We start from the raw sequence: 21759 nt of genomic DNA on the forward strand, positions 1-21759 counted from the left end.
AAGACAGCCATAACATGATGATTTTTTACAAGTGTATGTACACTTTTGACCACAACTGTATTAGTTGAATATCCTCTAGTTTAATTAAATATGACTGCTTGACCTTTTACCTTTCTATCCACTTTGACCTCTGGGCCCGGTTCAGCGTAAAACTCAAAGTGCAGTGTGGTGGCACTTGGAGGATACTTCTGTCCATAAACATACAAATAGAAGTACATGATTACCATACACAAACACTGCTAGTAATCATACTAACAGTCATTATCTAAATAGTTAGTAACTGAGCATCACTGTATAAGCATTTATACCGTCATAGTGAGATCCCTGCAGCATTCAGCCAGGCCAAAGCCATTTTCCTTCCCTCCCCAGCTCTGTAGGAAACAAATAATGTAAGTTTCGATTCCCCAAAAGAATGACAGCTAGACTGATGATGATGAGAAATGGATCATTATTGCGTAAACCTCAGCCAGGTGTTGTAGGCGAGCCAGGAGAGGTGTTCTTTTATCAGATCCAAGTCTTGTGATATAGTTGGAGCGTTTGCTGAACACGTACAGTAGGTTCAGCACAGACAGGACCACTTGCATGTCGCATGATGCTAACAAGGTGGTTAAGTGCTGCAAAAGGAGGGAGAGCAGAGATAACAGAGGGAGGTAGTTAGCACATGGTGTCACTTTTTTCTTCTGAGATGGAAAGAAGAAGAAAAAAAAAAAACATAATGGTCCAAAGTGTATGAGCCCACCTCTATGGAACTGTAGAGATGTCTAGAGAAGCTGTACTCGATGAGTAGAGCTGTGAAGTTGAGCACTGCCAAAAGCAAGGCTTTGAGCTGTCCATTGTCTGGACGGTCACACACGAGCAGCCATGACATATTCTCCACTGTCTGGCCTGCATCGCACAGAATGCCATCAAAGCGATCCAGCAGATCCACCCAATGGTAGAGCTCACACTGTCGACAAAAACAGAAAAAAAAAAAAGTGAAGTACTCGCAACCCTCACATTTTCTTAATTGCCATTTTGAAACTTCTGTTTGGAAATGGCAAATTCCAAACAGAATTTGCCAAGTATCTGAGGAAATGATCGAAATCAGTTGGCTCATTGTGTGTCAAGAAAATAGACCCAACATGGAAAAAAAAAAAAAAACAATCGCAAAACCTTCCAATATTTATACTGGACAAACTGGATTCATCAGTGTTTGGTGGTGATGATACACTTAGATTAGTAAAATCAAATCAATCAAAATTAGTAAAATAACATTTACTTAAGTAAAAGTAAGCTGAATGAGCAACTAGAAATTTTAGGAGCATTGCAGTTCTTGAAATAAGAACAAAAAACCAAGAATAGAACACCAAGAATAGAAATACTGCATAAGAATAAAAAAATGTGTTTGATATAGCTGAAATTGTATTTCAGATAAAACTACATTGCATGAGCATAATAACCACAACTTCACTGTCAAAAGGCCATAGGTAACGGAAAACATTGAGGAAAGATACATTTATTTTAACAGTTTTGTTGGAAAGTACCTTGCCAATGTTCCAGGTCTTGATTTGTTGCAGTTCAACCAATAACTGCTCATCATGACATGCCTTTAGCTTCTCTATAAGGATCCTGCAGTCAGCTGGCTGTTGATTCAAAATAGTCAGAAACAGCAAAGTCAACTTAGAATAGAAAAAATACTTTGTCATTTTACAATTCTGCGCATAAAACACTTCTTTAAAAGCAGATAAACAGACTGGGCTAAACCTGCAGTAACTGAGATGTACTGTATTCTTGCTTTATCACAGAAATAGCTCTGATAAACAGAACTGAATCTTAAAAACAGACCTAATATATTTGGCTCAATAGCCAATTTAATTTCAAACGAGAAATCATAACTTAAGCTGTTATAAATTACATAGTTATGTTTTATACCAAGTAAAAATTTTAAATAGTCAAGAAAGCCTCTGGATTTTAGACTGAAAAGGTTAACTTGAAGTTTGAACCATGTTCAAGGTACAAATTCATAATGCTGCACTTTAAAAACCCCTCATTGCTAATTTTAAGCACACTCACAGCTTCCGTAGGCGTTTTCTTTAATTTGCTTCTGTCAACCTTCATTGTAGAGAATTTCTGTCTGCTGCTCCTTTAAAGAATTATGAAAGTACATCAGAACACACACGACACAAAATATGTTTAGAAAATGTATAAACAAATATTAAAATCCACACATCTAAAACAAAGATATAAAGGATGCATAGATAAGAGTTCAACTAAACTGCTGGAGTAAAGAGTTAATATACTTACAGAAAATTATTTGGCAATACCCAATTCAGAGCATCTTCCAGTCAGGTTACCTGCAATCAGCAACACAGTCCCTCACATCAGAAAACAACACAGATGCAGTGGTTCATACAATTCTGCAGACATGGCTTATATTATTTAAAACCACCCATTTACCAACAAGGTACTTAATGTAGCCTACCAAAAGACTGCTACCTCAATACATAAACAATTGTACAAAGCACAGAGTGAAACATCACAAGAGGTGTTTTAACCATGCAAGTACTATTAAAAGACTCTTCATGAGATCTGATCAATATGTGGTTATGGCTGCACATTTCCTCTGTTTATTGAGATGTCTGATCATCACAAAGCAGACCAGGGCAGGACATTAGCAGTTAGCTTGAAAGCATCATGCGACACAAAGTTAATTAAATTAAAATAGGTCCCATCTATCAAACCAAAACTCTGTTAATACGTTAAAAAGACTCAAGTGAGACATCACTTAAACGTAACACTAACTTCACCGCGAGCTTGACCATCATTAACTCTCCGACATTACACTGATCAAAGTTATAGCCTCCTTGCTAAACAAGCTAACCTCACCATAGCATGCCGTTCTTCGCTCAATGTTAACTTGTCACTTTTGATTTGTATAATTTTGAAAATTAATCGAAACAGATTTGGTTAGTTGGTTACCCAGCGACAACCCAAAGAGAACTACATATATGAGAGAACAATTTAGCGACTACCTCGATCGATAACGTTCCTACGGATATGTTAACCACTAACAAGCTAACAGCAAGCTACCGGTAAACTATTAAACGTTCTCCCGTGTAAATACTAACTTATTACTCGTAAAAGTCAAACAAACCACAAAACAAGATCCATTTGTAATAAATAGCAAACTCGCGAAATGTATCCAAACAGAAATCAACCAGGGTTTACAAATTGTGCCAGAGCTGTCAAACAGGAGCTCTCAGATTCACCAACCGCTCCTAACCCGGACTATTCACAAATACAGCTCGGGGATCAGCAGGCCGCAAAAGACCCTACAGTACACACTTTTATGCCGTCTCCGCTTCAACAGGGAATTAACCAACAAGCACCCCTTTGGGAACAGCGACAGTGTCGTGGTTGTATGTAAAATACCCGAAAAGCTTGAAGTCTCTCCGTTAGGAATCAGTTTATCCAAATTTTCACAGAAACACAGTCGCGGCACGCGCTAGCTAGCAGGCTAGCCACCGTTGGTTGGACACCGAGCCGAAACGCAAAATAAGTCGCTGAATCATTGTCGGACTGGTCTAACGTGACACTGCGGCTTTTATTCTAATTTACGATCGAGCAAACTGACGGCCGACAACCAAGGCTAATAAAAAGTCCAGTATGTTACTCTATACGCGCCTGTTTCCATAGTTCAAAGCCTTTAGCTATTGGCACTGTCATGACCGGGTAGTGTGCAAAAAGTGAATAACGGTACCACTGCTGGGAGTGTGTAGCCGCCGCTGTGTTTTTTCAGTGCATATTAATATGGACCAGCGACGATCTTCAGAATGCATCTCAGTAACACATCATGCAGAGTGCACCCAACAAACGACCAAACAAGAGGAATAAAGAAAACGTAAAAGCAGTGACATTTTCATTTGTCCCAATGAGCTACACAACCGAGAACATCATGTCTCTATGCTCTCAAAAGACGCATCTCTTAATACACTGCTGATGAAAACAGCTGAGCAACAACCCAATCAGAACCACCACAACTAGACACCATGTATACACAAAACATATTCTATAAATCAACAGCAAGTCAATTAAACTGGAGGACATCCTCATGTTTCTACACACAATTCATTCATAATTGGAGGCATTTGTGACTGACATGAGTCAGTAGTGATGAAAACCCCATTAAACTGTTGTCAATAATTAATCCACAATTACTTTATCAGTGACAAATATAAATGCCAAACTTGAGTAGGAAACAAGTGGGGGGGGGGTTAAGAGCAAGCCAAATAAATACATAAATTAGATGTTAGATATGTAAATTATATGTCAAAAGAAGATTTTGATTTAAAAACGAGCACATCCTAATAGCAACAATTCATGAGTAACTTGTGAAGTGACCCCCCCCCCAATAAAAAAAATCCACCTAAACAGCTTAATCCCACTTCAACAATCTTTGAAAAATATTCAGCATTTTTAGTTGTTATCATAAATGTCAGTTAATTAATTTATAATATTTTCCTTATTCAGTTTATTCTTTACTCTAAAACAGGGATTTTTGAAGTGTGGGGCATGCCATGAAAAAGAAACCAGAAAACCAGAAAAAGCAACTGTAAACATTTAACCACCTTCATCAAGTCTATCCCAGTAACTAAACGGATAGATTTTTAGTACTTAAAAATCTTAAAAAGCAATTGGCGTATTGCTCTATGGTGAGCAACACGCCAATTGCACCATCAGTGCCCCTTTGGCGTCACATTCAAACTGGACAATTTGCAAGGTGTTATTGTAGAGCAGGCCCACCTGTACCGACATTTATATAAATCCTTCTTTTGAATACTGCATCAACGTAAGGTATGAAGCCATAGCGCATGCTCAAAGCGAATCTCAAAAAGCAAAATAAGAACTTAGACTTAAGGCGAGACTGTCTGGGCGAAGCAAAATGAAAAAAATAAGGAAGCATGACCATGATTATTTAAAGTTTGGAAGATGCTCCAGTGCCAGAGTATTGCCTGCCAAGCCCAGGGAATTTGAGAGTAGGCTAAATGAACTGTCATAGCAGAAAGTGGTTTGTAATTTTAGCACTGTAAATGTCAAGGAAACCGAATCATCATTTCATGTGGAGTTACACATTGCTAAAGCAGGTAAACCCCACAGCATCAGTGAAACACGTATGACTGGCACATCAAATATAGCAACAGCTAACAGTTTACAGAAATAATAGCAATAACAGTTTGCTTTCAGAGGGAGCTAGCTTTCTCAGACTTTGGAAACCCCTATTCTAGAATACATACAATGACAGCACACCACTGTGAAACAACAACGTTCTGCTCTTGTCTGTTCTTTTTAAAAAGAAATTCAAGTCAATTCTGAAATCACGTTTGAAATTATTAATCTGAACCTTAAGCAGGCTTAACTATACTACAATGTATGATCTTTTACATATAATTAGTAAAAACAAAGTAAAACTATATGGTTATTTTCACACATTTCTCTAATCTTCAGGCAAATCAAATGACGTTTTATCAACTTCAACAGTAAGCACATTCTTTGCAGTCAACAGGAATTAAGCACATCAGCAACAGATTATATTCTGAATATGTTCTTGTTATCTGAAACTTCCAACCCACAACAGCAAACAGAAAGTTGTTTTTTTTGTGTGTGTGGTCGGCATAGCTAGTAGCATAGTCACCCATCCAGCTGTTGGAGATAAAACACCTACCGTGAACTCACAGAGTAACAAAGCTACTTTTATTTCTGCGTCCATGAATAATTCAAGGAGGTGGAAGCATTTGGAGCAGGAATTTATCAGCATTGATTGAATTTTTTTGAAATGTTACTGATAATTTTCAACACTTACTAAAAGAGTCACCATGGTTATGTTTTATTTTTCAACAAATTAATTAAGAGACAAAGATACAAACTATTTTGAAGTTCAATTAAACGTAACCTACAATGATATTATAATGTAAAAAAAAATAGTAAAATATAGCCAGAGTGGCTGATTAAATTTGAGGAAGCATGGGTTAGTAAACATAATCAATGCATTCCAAGATTTTTAAAGAAAAGCTAACATTTTTCCATCACTGTTTCTATGGCAGAAAAGATGCCAATGTGACCACAGTTTTCTCCAGCTTTATGACAAAGTATCACATCCCCTTCCCCACACACACTGTCGCTGCACACTACTGGGTCAGCTGACTGAAATAAGACTGCCACATATTTTCCATGCTGAAAGTCCAGTGGGGAATAATTGTTGCTCTCCTGTTTGAAAGAACACATATTTTTGTTCAAAGGGTATTAAAACTATGCCAATATCATGAAAACTATATTTTTACTCAAAGTAATAAAACTGTGAGAATCCCATACAAGCTCATGCCTAAATTTGAGTTCAAAGTTAACATTATGGCAGTGGAAATACCACTGAATCATCAGCCCAAATGTAAAATAGCACTGGACCTTAATGCAAGAGACGGAAGCTCATAAGAAGATATTCTCCTCGGCTCTTAGTAAATAAATACATGTTGATCAATACCAAAGATATGACATCTTACTTGTATATTATTTTACTGAAGAAATCAGTTTCTCTTAGACTTAAGAACTTTTCAAGGTATCATTTATAGGAAAGCATACTGAGTTTGTTTAGGAAAGCTTCACTGTCCCATCATAACACCAAAGAAGACGCGGGTTTGCTTTCCTCTTTTTTTTCTTTTTTTTTTAAATACAGACAATTTGCAAAATGCAGCTCAACCAGCAAATAATGACCCTGAATTTAAAAGACATTATTTGGCATTTTTGTCTGCATTATATATATTTTCCTACTTCTATGGTTTCGTTTTATGTTAGTCTTGTGTAGATTCCCAGAAAGACGCCCACAGTAACTTTCTGGGCGTTTACAAAAACCTTTTGAATCATTTAATTCATAAAATATCATATTCCAATTTCAGATATCAAGAACTAAACAAATACAATGACAGAATTCAGATGTTTCTCAATAAAAACAACTTGCATTTCATCTCTATGACTGCTTAGATTTTTTTCTGTAGTGTCTTAAGCAACAGGTGTTGAAATTGGTGGTTTACAGATAAATCAGAATCAGCTCAATTTGCAAAGTTTATACACGCAAATAAGGAATTCCACCTTCGCGTCACTTTGCTCTAACTTAAGACATTTTAAAAATAAATGTAGGAATAAACTTTTAGTGTTTTGTAAATGTGTATATACAGAGTGTTTGTCAAAAGTGGGAGAAAAGGTTCCATTAGAGCAAATGTGCATTATATTGATCTGGGAACATTGACCGTTAGAGTGACAGATTATTCATCAGGTAAGCAGCTGTTTTTGCAAATAGCTCACTGTACAAACTGTGTCCAGGATGTGTGGGGACTGCAGAGATGTTGGCTGCACTTTTCCTCAAATGAATTGAGGAAAATAAATCTTGTAACTCATAGATATACGTCTCTATTTTCTTTATGGGCTGCAGTTAGTTATTATTAACCGTAAGAGGAGGTAAAAAAGCCAACATGGGTTTATGTTTGTGGGGCATCGGCTGAAAACCATGAATGTGTTGGAAACGAGCGCAAAAGATGCTCAAGGTACATACCAGAAAATGCTTTGGTTCATCAGCATCACCATTCTTCCATTTGTTTGCTTTTGATTTCCTTTACACGGTCTGGAAATAAAATGACGTATGTAAATTAGATAACAGATCTCCCACTGATACATCAGCAGAAATAAGGTGCCCAGCATCTAGAGTATGCTCACCAAACTAAATTAAAGTTTATTCTGTGAATTTTATGGAAGAAAATAGAATATAGGACTATATAATGGTTTTTCAAGTTCTTATGTCATTTCAACAGTCAGTAATTGAAATATGCCTCAGCAGAATTTAAAGGTAACTTGCATTGCTACTTTAAGGCTCCCTTCTAATTTGAGCTGCCATAATTCTTTCTGGCACAGATTCAACAAGGTGCTGGAAACATTCCTCAGATTTTTGGGAAATATTTACACAGCAACATCTTGCAATTACTGCGGATCCGTGTAGTCTGCTTTTAGCAGCTCAACTAAGGTTTTACGATAAGGTAAGACCAGTTAGATCAAGGGAACATCAGTCAAAAGAGGAATTTGACGTGTTTAAAAACAACATCGTTGTAAACTACCAAACCGGCAGGATGGAGTCATGTTCTGATGCCAAACTGCAACCTTTCAACAGAAATTCAGACATGTTACATCACCCATTCTTGGCTTGCAGTCCTTAAGGGCCAGCTGGTGTGTCTGATTTGCTCCAACATTTGACATTTTGAGGTAGGGGAGTTTCATTTTGGCATGAATTTGCAACACGAGTTTTCAGTTTCTTTTTCACGCAAACCCAAACCGACCAGAAATCTGATTATTCTTATTTTATACAGAAACAAAATAAGAATAACGTCTTCTATACAGAAATATATTGCACAGCCTCGCTTACCAAACACCAATACATGCGGGACACGTTCAGAATCACTACAAACGATATTTTAACCGATTTCTCGATTTTCTCCTGTTACAGTCACATGCCTCCAGACATGAACCACTGTCACAGTCATTGGCTGATGCGACAAGGCAGGTGAACAGGTGTAACTAATCTGAGATTTATTAATCCAGTTTACAATAGGTCTTGCTGTTCCAACTTTGTTACTGCCACTTGTTCTATCAGATCTCAAGTCCAAACCTACACCGAATCAGAGATACTGGAGCTCATCTTTTTAGTGTGAACGTGAAAAACACCTTCCACCATTGGTTATTAGCAACTGACGTCATACACAAACTCAGACAAATAAATCCTACACGAAAGAAAAACAAGATAGTTCAAGGAACCGATTGAGTATTAGCAGTATAGAAACGATTCAAAGTTTCTTTGGATAGTTTTACTAACATTAAACTACATAACACAGTTTTCGGATTGCTACCTACGCAGTTTAAACTGCTGTAGGCGCTAATGTTAGCAGAGTTAATAGCTAGTTACGCGACGTTCCTCCGGCTTCATTCAGCCTTGAAGGCTAACGTTAGCAAACAGCGAAAAGTCAAGTTCCGGGCTAGATAAACATTTTAGCGTTTAACAATTACACTGCAATTACCAACGACAATTAATGTCAAATAATCTACGACTGGGCTTTGACTTTCAGAGCCTGCCCACATACCTATGCACAGAAAACTTCTGTGTTGGTGCGAGAGGCGGGTATGTTTGAGAGCTCCGGGAAGCTAACAGGCTAGCACCAAGGGCTGCGCACAATGCTCCATCCGTCAGATCATGGCGGTATACATAGCAAAGGATGCATTCTCCACTCTTTAGCACAGGCTAGTTTCTGCTGTGTGATTCATTAACGGGTGAGTCATAAACAATGGCTGCTACAGAGTAGGGAACAGGTGTGACTAGAGATAGCAGAAATTCATGTCGGCACTGCTTATATGGAATAAGACTTTCTGCTTACCTCGAAATGCGTGTTAAATCCACTTCTCCATCTTGCACTAGAATGTGGTAGGATAGTTTGGATCTCGCGAGAATACCTGCTGCTGGCGTTAACCCAGGGCACTCCCTTGCGATTGTTGTTAAAAGACAATCGTTTCATTTGGAAGAAGAAAAGCAGGTTACTTATTTACCATCACTGCCAATCTCAGGATCATGATATATTGCAAAACCAAAAGCACAGGGAAAAATCCCCTACACAAAGAATATAGTCAAAAATGAAAGATTGCTAAGCTTCCTGAAATAAGACACTTTTATAGGAATTCAATTTAAATTCAGATGTATTCAGAAATACTTCATCAATTCCATAGGGAAATTAAAGTTCTTCATAGTTATTGTAGATATGACCGTGGGGAGGAAGAATATCCTGCACTGATCTGTCTTACAGCAGATCTGAAGGATTCTGATCTGCAATAAGAGAGGAAACTCTTATTGTAATGTCATCTTATGAAGGCACTGCACATAAGTGGCATTATATTCTTTCTTTAATGAAAAATCTATTTTGCAAAATCCTCCCCGAGAACAGAGCCAGCATTCTTTATCAATTTGTTCAGCTTTTTTACGCTTCGATGCCACTACCTCGACAGATAACAGCAGAAGAGGTAGTACTCTCAACAGCAGTCTTATAGAATATCTGCAACATTTTGAGGAACCCGAGCTTCCTCAAAAAGCACAGTTTGCTCTGTCCCTTCTGGTACACAGGTCCGTCTTTCGTCTTTAGTTCAGCCTGTTGTCCAGGTGAACTCAGAGGTGTTCAATGTTCACCCAAAGCGTATTTTTTTTTCCATGATGGAAATAATGTTTGCCTTTTTTTTTCTGTAGCTGCAGAGTCATCCGAGTATTTTGTCAGATGATATGATTCTGTCTTGCACTGGATGTCTGAGGTGTGCAGAGTGATAAACAATGGTGAGAGTATAGTTCTCTATGCTGCTGTCCATCTGGTTAAAATAAAAACACAATCACTAGGAGTGTGGTATAAAAAATGGGATCACCGTGAGGTGCAATGGATCACAACGCAATAATTTTACACTTTCAAATGATTGATCTCATCTAAACTTTTGATGTTTTTGTATGTTATGTATGAGGATATTTCCTCTCTTTTTAAACCAGATATTGAATTTATTAAACACGAAAATAAAAAGTGGCAAAGTACTTTTTTCATTTTAAAACACAAAGCTGCTTTTCAATTTAATATTTGCACCTGCCTCAAAAAATAACCTGCAGTTCTTTGCTACCTTCTTTATTTTGTTTCCCACAAACTCTTTTAGTAGATAAGCGACAAAAAGTGCTAAGTGCTGCAATCTTAACAGCAGGACAAATAATAAAAATGAACTGTCATGAAACAATGGTTTTATGAGTAGATGTGTTTATTACAACAAAATATTCATTGTGTATAGCAGAAAAATACCTAAATCCCTTTTTTTTTTTTCAAATGTCAGGAAAACAGAAATTTCCAGTAGGCGTAAGAATAGTGAACAAAAAACTGTTGATGTACAAAAAAAAAAAAACAAAAAACTTTTTTTTTGAGTAAAGGTGTGCCTGAAATAAATTGTGAAAATGAACTTTGATCTTGTCCAGGTCATATTAAAACAATGAAAAATAAAAGACACAGCACTCACATAGGGAATATAAACAATATAAAACTAAATGGATGAATTTTTATCAAGAGCATCTTTTTAAGCACAGATCTAATATTACACTAACAAGACAACATGAACATAATGACAGTTAATGCATACAAATATAAAAAAGAACTATCATGTTTCCCCAACAATGCGTCATGTACAAGTTGTTACGAAAGTTTTCGAACTACAAAAGAACTTAAATTACAACATATATTTACATATAATTCATATCCTGCACCTTCACAATAGTTTTACTCTTAAATCTACACCTCCAACATCTTATGACAAGTACATTCTGTGAAAACATCTCTACATCTGACCAAAGAAAGCTGCCAAAACTTGGTGCGCAAACTACGGCAACATGCAGGAAGCTACTCTCTTTTTTTTTGTTTGTTTTTTTAATTTAGCTATATAAATTACAAATCATACAAATATTTACATTGTCAAATTTAAATCTAAAATAAAAAAAGCTAAAAGAGCAGTGGAAAGTTTTTTTTTTCCTACACATTTTAAGGATATTTAACATAATCAAACTGAATCAAAAGAAAAAAGGAAAAAAAAGTGACAAAAACATGCTACATTAAAACAGGCTAAGAAGTTAAGAAATTCTGCCTTGGTTAATAAATAAAAGAATAAATAAAATTAAATGATAGTTGTCATAGAATGGGGATTTGGTGAGAACTTTTGAGATGATGTTAGGAGCTTCAAAATTATAACATGTATCATCGTGGGACTGTTTCAATAGAGGGTTTTGTATGAGTGGAGAAAAAAAAGGGAATTGCTTACAAATAAAACTGCGATAAAACAGCTAAATACAACTCTAAAACTACAAACTGTTTACATGTCTGCGCTTAAATGAACTTTCCCTTTAAAAAATCTTGCCTAAATACAACCCGTAAATATAACTAACAAGAAAACAACCTCCTTTTGGAAAATGTATGAAAAATCAGTGTAAACTTGCCTTCAAATTATTAGAAAAAAATTCCTATCGTCAGTATCAAATATGTGGCCGTAAAAATAATCTACCACATAAAGAGGGCTTCCAGCACATTACAGTGATTTCACTTCAAATCGGACGTGCCTCTGGAAATACCTTGACGCAGATATAGGTAAGTGGAGTCGGGCAGAAAACTGGTGAAGGGCAAGATATGACGACGGCTGATAACGAGTGGAAACAGTTAAAAGTACAAAATATAGATAACTATCTCGAGTTTCTTCAGACCAACTTCAGAGGTCTCATCTTCATTCTTAATGTCGTCGGCCACAAACAACAAGCATCTCTCACAAGAGAAGTTTTCCGTTGCGGTGAATCTTTAGGATTTTTCCGAGTCTCTGTTTTGCAGTTGCAAGACCTTTCTTTGGCCGTTTACCTGCAGAAAAGCAAGAAACAAAAACAAAGAATAAACAATATATAAATAAAGCTAAGATGTAAGAAGTGGAAAAAATTGCGGTGAATGTGGTCATATTTGTACCTACCTTGACCGATCCCTGTTATGCCTTGGCTGGCTAAACCTGCAGGAGATAAACCAGCATGGGAGCTGCTGTTCTGAGGTGACATGGAAGGTCGTCGCGAAGAGAGGAACACACCAGGGGCCATGGCTCCGCTGCCCCTCGGACCCCCGGGACCAAAAGGTCCTGGCCCTGCTGTGTATTCATGATCTAACAGACTGGCAGAGAAATAATCCATCCTCCTGTCCGGGCTGACATCTGCTGCTGACTCTGGAGCAGGTGTTGGGGAGGCGGGGGCGGGCTCAGGCTGCGCTGGGGGAGGACTGGCAACGGGAGCAGGGGGACGCTGCTTTTTAGTGTACTTCCTTTTAGCAGGTTTCTGCTGCTCCTGAATCACAACCAGAAAGAAACGTGACTCTTTATCTTGTCAATACTGTCCAATACAGCACCTTTGTGAACGTGACCATCTTTCCTTAACAACTCACTTGTTGTGCCAACTTGGCAGCAGCTGCTGCGAGCCCGGTTTCTACAGAAGCGACTCTGGCCCCTTCCCTGGCTGGTCGATCTTGTTTAGGAAGTGTGGGCATCACCCTTGCTGTAAGTAAATGCAACTCGTCAGACGTTTACCAGACCAGAAGAAAATCTGACTGGCACCTCGGCCATTTTAAAAGGAGATACCTTTAGGGCTCCAGGGTGTGTCATCCCAGTTTTTTTTCCTCTTCATCTTCGTCTTGTTAATGTGATCTTCCTCGTCAGACTCCAAAGAAGGGTAAACTTAAAGAGAATTAACATGTCTTAACTTCGACTAAACGCGGAACACTTTCATGCTTTGATCAGCGTATATAAACGAGCAGCGGAGACAACGCCTTACGGTGCTCACCATAATCTGAATCCTTAAAACAAGTTCCCAGGGTTTCTTGCTCATCTGGACTGTCTTCGTCGCTGATGTGACGGGCCGGCCTTTTGATCGTCCTTTTACCAGGCCGCTGAATCACTGCTTTTTTCTCAGGATTTGCAGTCTTCTTGATTCCCCCCGTCACCCACACAGTTCTCCCGCCCTTTTCCTTGACGGCTGCCAATCCCTCCGTCAAGCCTCCAGAGATTGATAAGGGAGAGGAAGAGGAAGAAGAGGAGGACGAGGAAGGAGGGTTGGCCATGGAGAGCATGCCCTGGATGGCGTCCCTGGTGCTGGGCGAAGCTGGTGCTTCCTCGCTAAATAGAAAGCAGAAAGAAACATCATCAATAGCAAGTGGAGCGCCATAATTAAAAAAAAAATATTCTAAAGTATATTAAGTGCAATACTATATGATAGTATTGCATTTTTGTATTAAAAATCCTTATAATAAGCAATATTCTAATAACTATCCATATGTGATACTTACATTTCCTAAAGTACAATATAAAAACCCCCACATCATGTACATTAAGTTTTTTAAAATTCCATGTAATTTCTGAACTATGATCAAAAAAAGCATAAATTAAAATTTCACTTCCTTTTCTTTGCAAAAATATTACTCTCTAACAAAAACAACCTTACACATTTTTAGACTATACATTTTTTTTCTAAAACTGTCAAAAAAAAAAAAAGTTATCTACATTCAAGCTGGAAACATCCTTGACACCAGTTTTAATAAACCAAAGATCAAGTCAACAAACCTGAGAGCTGCAGAGTCTAATCCTGCCACCTGCTTGCTGGCCTTCAGTAAGTCAAGGATGCCCCCTGAGCCACCTTTCACCCCGTGAGCTGCCAGCGTCTCTTCATCGGTTGTGTAGTCCTCCTGAATGAAAACATGCAGTGAGAAAACTGCCATTAATAAGAAAAAAAAAAAAAGAGAAATTAACAGCAAAATGTAATACTGCCGGTGTAAGCAGAAATTCAGGTAAAAATCACTTTTATTTCTTTTAAATTTTAAACTTCCCTTTAGGATCAACAAAGTATTTTTGAATTAAAAACACACTATTCAAACCATTGTATTGGCGAAAAGATAAATTATTTTGTCTAATAATTAGCCAATAAAATTTAGCTCAAAGAGGAGAAAAGAGTAAACTTGTGATAAACCAGTGAGATCAGCTAATTAATGACAATAAATCTGAGTTTTAAGTTTTCTTCAAAATGTAACAATTCTAAACCAAACTATTTCTATAATAAAATCCAAACAGCTCTAATCCAAAAAATAAATAAATAAAAAGAAAATAAAAAGATGGGAATAAAAATCTAATCATGTCAATGTCAAATTTATTTATATAGCACTTTAAAACAAGTATAAAACTGCACCAAAGTGCTGTACAAGAACGACAACACAAATGACAAAACAGAGTAAAAACAATACACCAATTAAATGCCAAAGAGTAAAAATGAGTTTTAAGAAGTGATTTAAAATGATCCAGGCTGTGGGCAGATCTAATCTGGAAAGGTAAATTATTCCATAAAACAGGAGCAGCAACAGAATTCATCTTCATCTTCTATCTTTTTAATGAGATGCTGGAAAAATTCAACCAGTTTTTTTTCCAAATGTATGAAGCATAAAAGTAAGAGCTTTACCTCCCTCCAGATGTAATGCACATCAACACCATAAATAAAATTTATGCTTTCATTTTGCTAAAATCAAAATAAAATTGAGCTGAATGAAAATATTTCCCATTGCAAAAGCATGAAGAATCAAATATAATCGATGGCATTATTGTAACTGTAATAATCGGTATGTTGTATTATTTCATTAACAGAAGAAATAACTGTTGATTTTCTGTGCAACTTTGTACATTTTCAGCTTCATGTTTGTGTAATTGCTGTGATACTGTAGTACTTTTTTTTAAACTCATGGTTATGATATGAAAATCTCTGTTTGGTACATCTCTAATCACAATGGTGTATCTGTTAAAAAATAAAAATAAAAAAAATCCCCTAAAAATCTCACCTCGATGTCAAAGTCTACCTCTCCGGGCTCCCTGATGCGATTAGGGTCAGAACAAGGTTTGGCTCTGGGCAGCTTCCTTGGTAAACCTGAAAGGATGTTTCTGCTCTGTTAGTCTACATTTCTTTGAAACCTCAAAACTGAAATGTTTGGTTTGCTCTCAAGCGAATACTTGCCACTTAGTTTCTTTTTCTTGTTTGGTCCAGCAGGCTTGCGTCGAGGAGGAGGAGTCTCATCAATCTGCAACTCATCCTCAGACTCCAGGTCTGAAAGACTGGATCCCTCTGTGGCTAGGTGTTTGTAGCTCGCAGTACTTCCTGCACCATTACTGCTGCCATCTTTCTTACTAAGTAATTAAAGAAATAACAGGCATAAAAAATAAAATAAAATAAAAAATTCAGAATGTACAAAATCTGTAACACTTAAAGGAGAGTATTAACGCTCACCCTTGGATTTTGCCATTTGTCAAGACAAGCTTAAGTTTGTTTTTATTCATCTTCCCTTCAAACTCCTCCAATGGCAGCTCCAGCTGTGACAAAAAGAAATCAGAAACAACCAGGAAAACCTTTAGAAATGTAAACATTAAGAGTTACAACAAATAGGAGAAAAAGTACACACCTTGTTCTTGTGTTTGGATTTGCCAGGTTGAAATTTCTTTAAGGTATGTTTGGCATGGATCTCAATGAGCTCGAGTTCTCCTGCTTCTGCCTTAAGGAGCCCTTTCTGACTTTTCTTTTTGGTTCCTGTGGGCCCAAACCCTCCCAGCACCTCCTTAGGCTTGGGCCCTTTCTTTTTTCCGGGGGGGCGTCCGGAGTTCTGGGCGGCGCTCAGCGGGGCTTTGGAGAGTGGAGCACCGGGAAACTGAGGCCCTGTGCGACCAATGTTCTGCTGAAATATATCCTGATGAGAAAAAGTTCAGTTTATTAATAAACATTAAAAAAAAGTATGTCAATTATATTTTTAAATACAAATATAGAATAAAAAATAAAAAAAATCACCTCAACCAGACGGATCTCCTTTGCGAGGTCTTTTATCAATGTCTGAATGTTGATAGTCTCTGGTATCTCCATTTCATGCTCAGCTAAGGCCTGAGTGCAGAATATCATAATCAATAATCTTATACAATATTTGATTAGAGGATTTCAGTTCAATGTAAAGATAAAATATGAACAAGCCTGTCTTAAAAACTTTGGACTAATGACTTTCAGAACTGAACACAAAAAAATACAAAACTTCTCATTTGTACACTAAACAAGATAAATTAATCATTTTAAAGAACGTTTGTCACTCAAACTAATTTAGGTCTGTATTTACTTAAAGACATTAAACTAACATCAGTATTACTAGTGATATTCTTATCTGCTAACTTTAGGAACCTAAGCAAAAACTATGAGTGTAATTCTACCTCTTTGCGAGTCCAGGTGCGGAAAGCATTGTTCAGGGCCTTTGCTCCATGAACAAGATAGCTGGCAGGGTGTCTGCGATTTTCTCTCAATCCTGTTGGAAAGACACACAAAGTTACACCACTAGAGAAATTGACATAAAAAAAAAAAAACAGACTTAAAGTGACTAAATACGTATTGAAACTTCTCACCTCTAAAGATATCAAGAAGGTGCTTCCCGACATACCAACACACCGTCTCAAAGTTGGGGAATTTGAACAAGTCGGCTGTGCTCAGTCTCTTCTCTATTTCGTATGCCCTAAAATGACCGAAAGCATACATGTTGGACATCAGTGGTTATTGCAGTAATACCTCTGTGTAGATAATTAGCTGGCCTTGTTTAAATGTTTCCAACATGTCTTATGTACTGGCACACCAAAAATAGATCAAATTCAGTTTGCTGTGAAGTTGGCTGAAGCTGTAGGCTTCCCAAAGACCTGGCATTGACTTGGTTGATAATTAAACTGCTGCTTGCAACTAGAGTCCAGCAGGGGGGGAAAAAAAAACAGGACAACTTCCTCATTCGACCTTTCCATTTAAAACTCTTAAACACTGAATCAGGTACTGTCTCTAGTAGACACTAATAATTTCAGGGTGTTAACGAACAAACTCTGAAGCTTAAATCCAACTAATACAGCAATTTATTTGGCCTGTCCTGTACATGTTGATGCCTGCGGAGCTTCAGGAATTAAAGTTCAATAATTATTGTGTTGTTGCTACCAACTGAAATACAGTTAAATCCAGATTTTCACACAAACAACTTAAAAATGAAAGTATTTTCTAGCATAAAAAGGCAGCTAAACCTATTCCTGCTTAAGGTAAGTTAGAATTACTATAATTACTTACGTTTGCTAAAAGTCAGTAATAATCAAATTCTCCCCCCCGCCCCCAAGTCTAAAATTAAATTAATTTTCTTAGAATTCAGCAGAATGCCATTTTAAGCTGTAGAGTTAAATGTTTTGAATCTCCTTCCACAAACTTTTTGGCCCATTCCTCCTGACAGAACTGTGTCAAGTTTGTAGGTCTTGGTCAGACTGAATTAAAGGAAGTTCTAAAAATATAACTTTTTATCTGAGACAAAAGTCCCAAAAATTAATATGCAGCACTGAAGAGTTAATGGAAAACTGACCGAAGCTGCATGTCAATGTTGAGACTGTGCAGAAAGTTTCCCCCAAAGGCCAAGCAGTCCACAGGAGTCAGCACAGCATGAATCCATCCTGCAAAACAGACACTATTAATGTTTACTGGTCTAAACTTAGCCCACATTAAGTCACATAGGTTTATAAATTGGCTGCTCATCATTTTAGCTGCATACAGGATACAGACAGAGTTTAGTATAAAAGTGGTTGTCAGCAGACATAAATCACATTAAGTATAGAATATCTGACTGCAATGCAAAAACCCTTTTCTGATGCATAACAAAAAGCACGTATCAACATTAATACCTGTAGGTATGAACAGTGTGTTTCCTTGCTTGACAGAACACTTGTAACACATGTCAACCTGATCCCCAAAGAACATCTCATTCTGGTTAGATGAGGAACTCCAGCGCTCAAAAAGTGCCAGGTTGGCTGGGGTAGGAGAAATTAGGTAGAAGATTTTCTCGCCCTGAGTGAAAAACGGAAAGAATGTTTGTTTCGTTATAAACATGTCACACAAAAAAGAGGCTAAACTTCCCAAAAACACATAAAAATATGTCATCTCACCCTCAGGACATGGTACCATACTGAAGTGCCACCAAAGTCAATGTGAAAGTCTGTGTAGCTGTCCTTTACTCCCATCAGGCAGTACTTCTGCACATTTGGCCGCTCAAAAACAGACTCTTCAGGCCAGAGGTTCTCCACCCATGAAAGTTTTCTCACAATCTTGGGAGTCTCCACCAAATTTGAGAGCCTATATCAATTTCCAAACATATCAATTAAAGGATAGCCAATAAAACCAGGTACTCTAATTTGCCACTTCTTGCTGGTACCTAGTTTCAGAGAACTCCAGGCTGATCACGTTGAGTACTCTGTCCCGATTGGTGCTGTTGTAGTATTCAACAAAGTCTCCCAGCCGCATCTTCATGTCGCATTGACGAGACACATCGATAACATCGATCTCTTTATCTGCACCTGCGATTTAACAGATTGTAGAGCATTTAGAACGAGGAACCGAAGGCAACACTCCAGAAGAACAAAAATATGATTTCTCTGACCAACTACTGTTCTGACAACTACTGACTATTTTCAAAAATACCTCAAAAATGTGTTGACTGATAAAAATTGCATTTTCATCATACTCCTTGACCCTCCATCATGATTGCACACTCAATATTACAACAACGTCTGACTCATTTGAAGCAAAAATGAAAAGAGCAGATGGGTGACCGAAGAGTTTTGTATGCAAAAAATCTGAAGAGATTTAAGAATGCGGCGCTGTGCCTAAACATTTTTTTTTACCAATGTAGTGCTCCACGTCCGAGACGCTGAACGAGGACGGAGGAAGGGTCATGCCTAAGCCATCTCGCCTCAACACCATGACCGGGACGCTGAAAGAATGCTCTTCCAGAAAATCGACCGTCAGCTGAGCCCCAGACGGTTTCAGCAAGATTTCATCGGCACTGTGAACACAGCAGAGCACAGGAAAACTGAGTATTTCAACATTTCACTACACAACGATACTTCGTAAGTAAAGGAGTAATTAAGTAAGTAAGTAAGTAAGTAAGTAAGTAAATAAATAAATAAATACCAGACAAAGATCTTACTTTGGGAACGTTCTGCTACGAAGCTCCCTGACAAACTGTGGGCTCCCCGTCTTTACAGGCTTACTGGGATCTCTTACTACGCCTGTATTTCCATCTGTTTGCTTATTGCCGCCACGTCGTTTACGCACTGAAAAAAAAAAAGTAGCAACAATGATTATTTGGTGTACAACGTCAAACAATATTAACAGAATCTCAGAGAAGAACAGAATCTCATAAGGAATTGGCTTATATGATAATCTCTGGGCAAATACAGGATGTCATGATTTGATAGGATGTCCAGAAGAAAGTTGGAGAAAGGAAGAAAAGGCGCATTACAGTTCATGTCTTTTACGATATTATTAACGGCAGCATATTTTCATAGGTAATATTGCTTACTCCAGACTCCCCACAAAAGAATGGAAGAAACTTACTGACAGGAGGTCCATGGGTGACCTGACAATTAGGGCAGTGATATTGGTCAATCTCAGCTGCCTTGTCCTCTTCTACACCAACACAGCTGGACAGGAAACAAGAACAGAAACAAAGTTGAATGGCTAAATTAACCGAGTTCAATTATTCTTTTCTTTTTAGACACGACTCAATGTAGAAAACACATTATGAAACAACACATTTTGAATACTGAAACTTGTGGATTAATATCGCCAACAAAAAACCCTTACCTTCCATGAAACCAGTCTTGACAGATGTCGCATTCAATCATGAAGCGTGTCACATCGTAGGGCAGGCGACACAAGCAATACACTGGCACTGACGCCATATCAAGTCTGTGTTTGCAAAATGCTTTTTAATAAAATATATATATATATGTATTATGCAAACAGTAGAAGCTATTTGATAAAATAATGGTTGCGACGGGAAAGACTCTCTAACTGTGTCACTTCATTTCCAGATCTCTGTTACCGACAGTCATGTTTAGCCGGGAATGACCTAAAAAGCTGTTAAAACAAAAATGAGCAAGAAAAAAAGAATTGTCAGTAGCCGCTCATAATATGTGCAAAAGTACAGAATTATGCATGCTGGTTTCTGAGAAGGGTAAAATAGTAATTCCAGTTTGGAAATAATGTGCATTAGTTTAGCTAGCTTAACAACTAAACCATGTTTTCATTTTTTCACAATCGGATAGCATTAAGTTGCGGATATGTTACAGTATAAAACTACTTTAAAATGTAATTACAATGAATAGAATCGCTGCCACTTATGTTGCTTCCTGAATTTAACATGAATCACTTTGCTTCTGGTAAGACACGATACCGTCAAAAAAAAAATAAACAAACTTGGTGACAGTATGGGTAGCTAACTGTTTGTAAACACAGTCCAGAGCAATGACTTGAGTAGCGAATATGCTAACGCTAGTCCCATCAGAAAACGGTTTAGCAGAAATATTTCTAAAAATCTACACATAAAAAATGTATTTGTTTTATTATAACTTTTAATTGCAAAACACACGATAAAGCTAAAACGGCTATCGGGCTTGCTCTTTTCAAGCCTCGTCCACTAGCTAAGCTACCTCTAAGCGCTGGCGACTCACCAACTAGCAGCTCTGCGGCAGGGCCAGGCACTGGAAAGCGGCCGTAATCTCTACGCAACTCCGGAGCTAGCTGCGGCCTTATTATGCAACGTCAATTATTCACACTTTTCTGCGATACATTTTTGTTTAACAACTGTGCAAAGCGCAAAAATATAGATAAGGTTCAGAAGTTAGCATTAGACCAAGAATTTAGAAGCTGAAGTGCCCAAAAGGTTAAAAATAACAAAAAAATGAAAGCGCCTTTAACTGCCTCAACGCCATTTCAAAGCGGATAACGTCAAACCGTTGTTCGTCGTTGTCCGCGGATGGTGGAACAATAAAGTTGTGAACACTACAATGATTTTGATTTTGACAAAAAAAAAAAAAAAAAAAAAACCGCTACCACGGTAACAAAATGATATGTGATTAGTTTTATTTGACTCCAGTATTTTGTATTATTTAGTCTTATTTGTCTAATTAATACGATTAAATAATGCTTATTTAAGCTGTTATTATATTTTAATGACTACCGATTCCTAATGAAAATGTGAATTGATTTTTTTAAACTACACAGTTACAAACTTTTTAGAGGTCAAAAAT

The 21759-nt window shown here is 37.5% G+C and overlaps 2 protein-coding genes across 16 annotated transcripts in view; both read right to left on the reverse strand.

Moving 5' to 3' along the window:
- Nucleotides 1–9519, reverse strand: part of huwe1 (HECT, UBA and WWE domain containing E3 ubiquitin protein ligase 1) — a 47993-nt gene extending 38474 nt beyond the window's left edge. For 9 of the 15 annotated variants that reach the window (XM_015015291.1, XM_015015296.1, XM_015015290.1 and 6 more), the window contains exons 1-9: nucleotides 9444–9519; nucleotides 7580–7648; nucleotides 2284–2333; nucleotides 2053–2122; nucleotides 1524–1622; nucleotides 740–946; nucleotides 462–614; nucleotides 309–371; nucleotides 111–188 (exon numbers count right to left, since the gene is read on the reverse strand). In XM_015015291.1, coding sequence (XP_014870777.1) covers nucleotides 111–188; nucleotides 309–371; nucleotides 462–614; nucleotides 740–946; nucleotides 1524–1622; nucleotides 2053–2097 — 645 coding nt within the window. In that variant the 5' untranslated portion in view covers nucleotides 2098–2122; nucleotides 2284–2333; nucleotides 7580–7648; nucleotides 9444–9519. Of the gene's footprint in view, nucleotides 1–110; nucleotides 189–308; nucleotides 372–461; nucleotides 615–739; nucleotides 947–1523; nucleotides 1623–2052; nucleotides 2123–2283; nucleotides 2334–3411; nucleotides 3711–7579; nucleotides 7649–9152; nucleotides 9169–9443 lie in introns of those variants that run through there. The other 6 variants (XM_015015294.1, XM_015015292.1, XM_015015302.1 and 3 more) reach the window with 4 other exon arrangements.
- A 1586-nt stretch (nucleotides 9520–11105) lies between these two features.
- phf8 (PHD finger protein 8) lies at nucleotides 11106–21490 on the reverse strand. Its single transcript, XM_015015309.1, has 22 exons — nucleotides 21181–21490; nucleotides 20312–20587; nucleotides 20063–20148; nucleotides 19653–19779; nucleotides 19348–19508; nucleotides 18879–19020; nucleotides 18613–18799; nucleotides 18352–18514; nucleotides 18036–18123; nucleotides 17059–17165; nucleotides 16870–16961; nucleotides 16463–16552; nucleotides 16083–16364; nucleotides 15911–15993; nucleotides 15641–15810; nucleotides 15468–15553; nucleotides 14209–14330; nucleotides 13433–13764; nucleotides 13231–13326; nucleotides 13038–13147; nucleotides 12580–12940; nucleotides 11106–12473 (listed from the first exon to the last, which is right to left on the reverse strand). Exons 2-22 carry the CDS (start codon nucleotides 20407–20409, stop codon nucleotides 12385–12387), a joined length of 3072 nt encoding a protein of 1023 aa, XP_014870795.1. The 5' UTR covers nucleotides 20410–20587; nucleotides 21181–21490; the 3' UTR covers nucleotides 11106–12384.
- Between the last annotated feature and the right edge of the window lie 269 nt (nucleotides 21491–21759).

This window comes from Poecilia latipinna, unplaced genomic scaffold, assembly GCF_001443285.1.
Source record: "Poecilia latipinna isolate Pla-1442-1.1 unplaced genomic scaffold, P_latipinna-1.0 Scaffold1899, whole genome shotgun sequence".
In the NCBI taxonomy this organism is placed as follows: domain Eukaryota; kingdom Metazoa; phylum Chordata; class Actinopteri; order Cyprinodontiformes; family Poeciliidae; genus Poecilia; species Poecilia latipinna.

Excerpts from the sequence above, each read along its gene's own strand:
- phf8 (XM_015015309.1), bottom strand. The coding sequence starts at position 20,409 with ATGGCGTCAGTGCCAGTGTATTGCTTGTGTCGCCTGCCCTACGATGTG. Across the intron at positions 14,331-15,467 it reads AGGTAGACTTTGACATCGAG|GAGGACTACACAACCGATGA; the intron begins GTGAGATTTTTA and ends GTTTTCATTCAG. Across the intron at positions 13,148-13,230 it reads CACACCCTGGAGCCCTAAAG|CAAGGGTGATGCCCACACTT; the intron begins GTATCTCCTTTT and ends ATTTACTTACAG.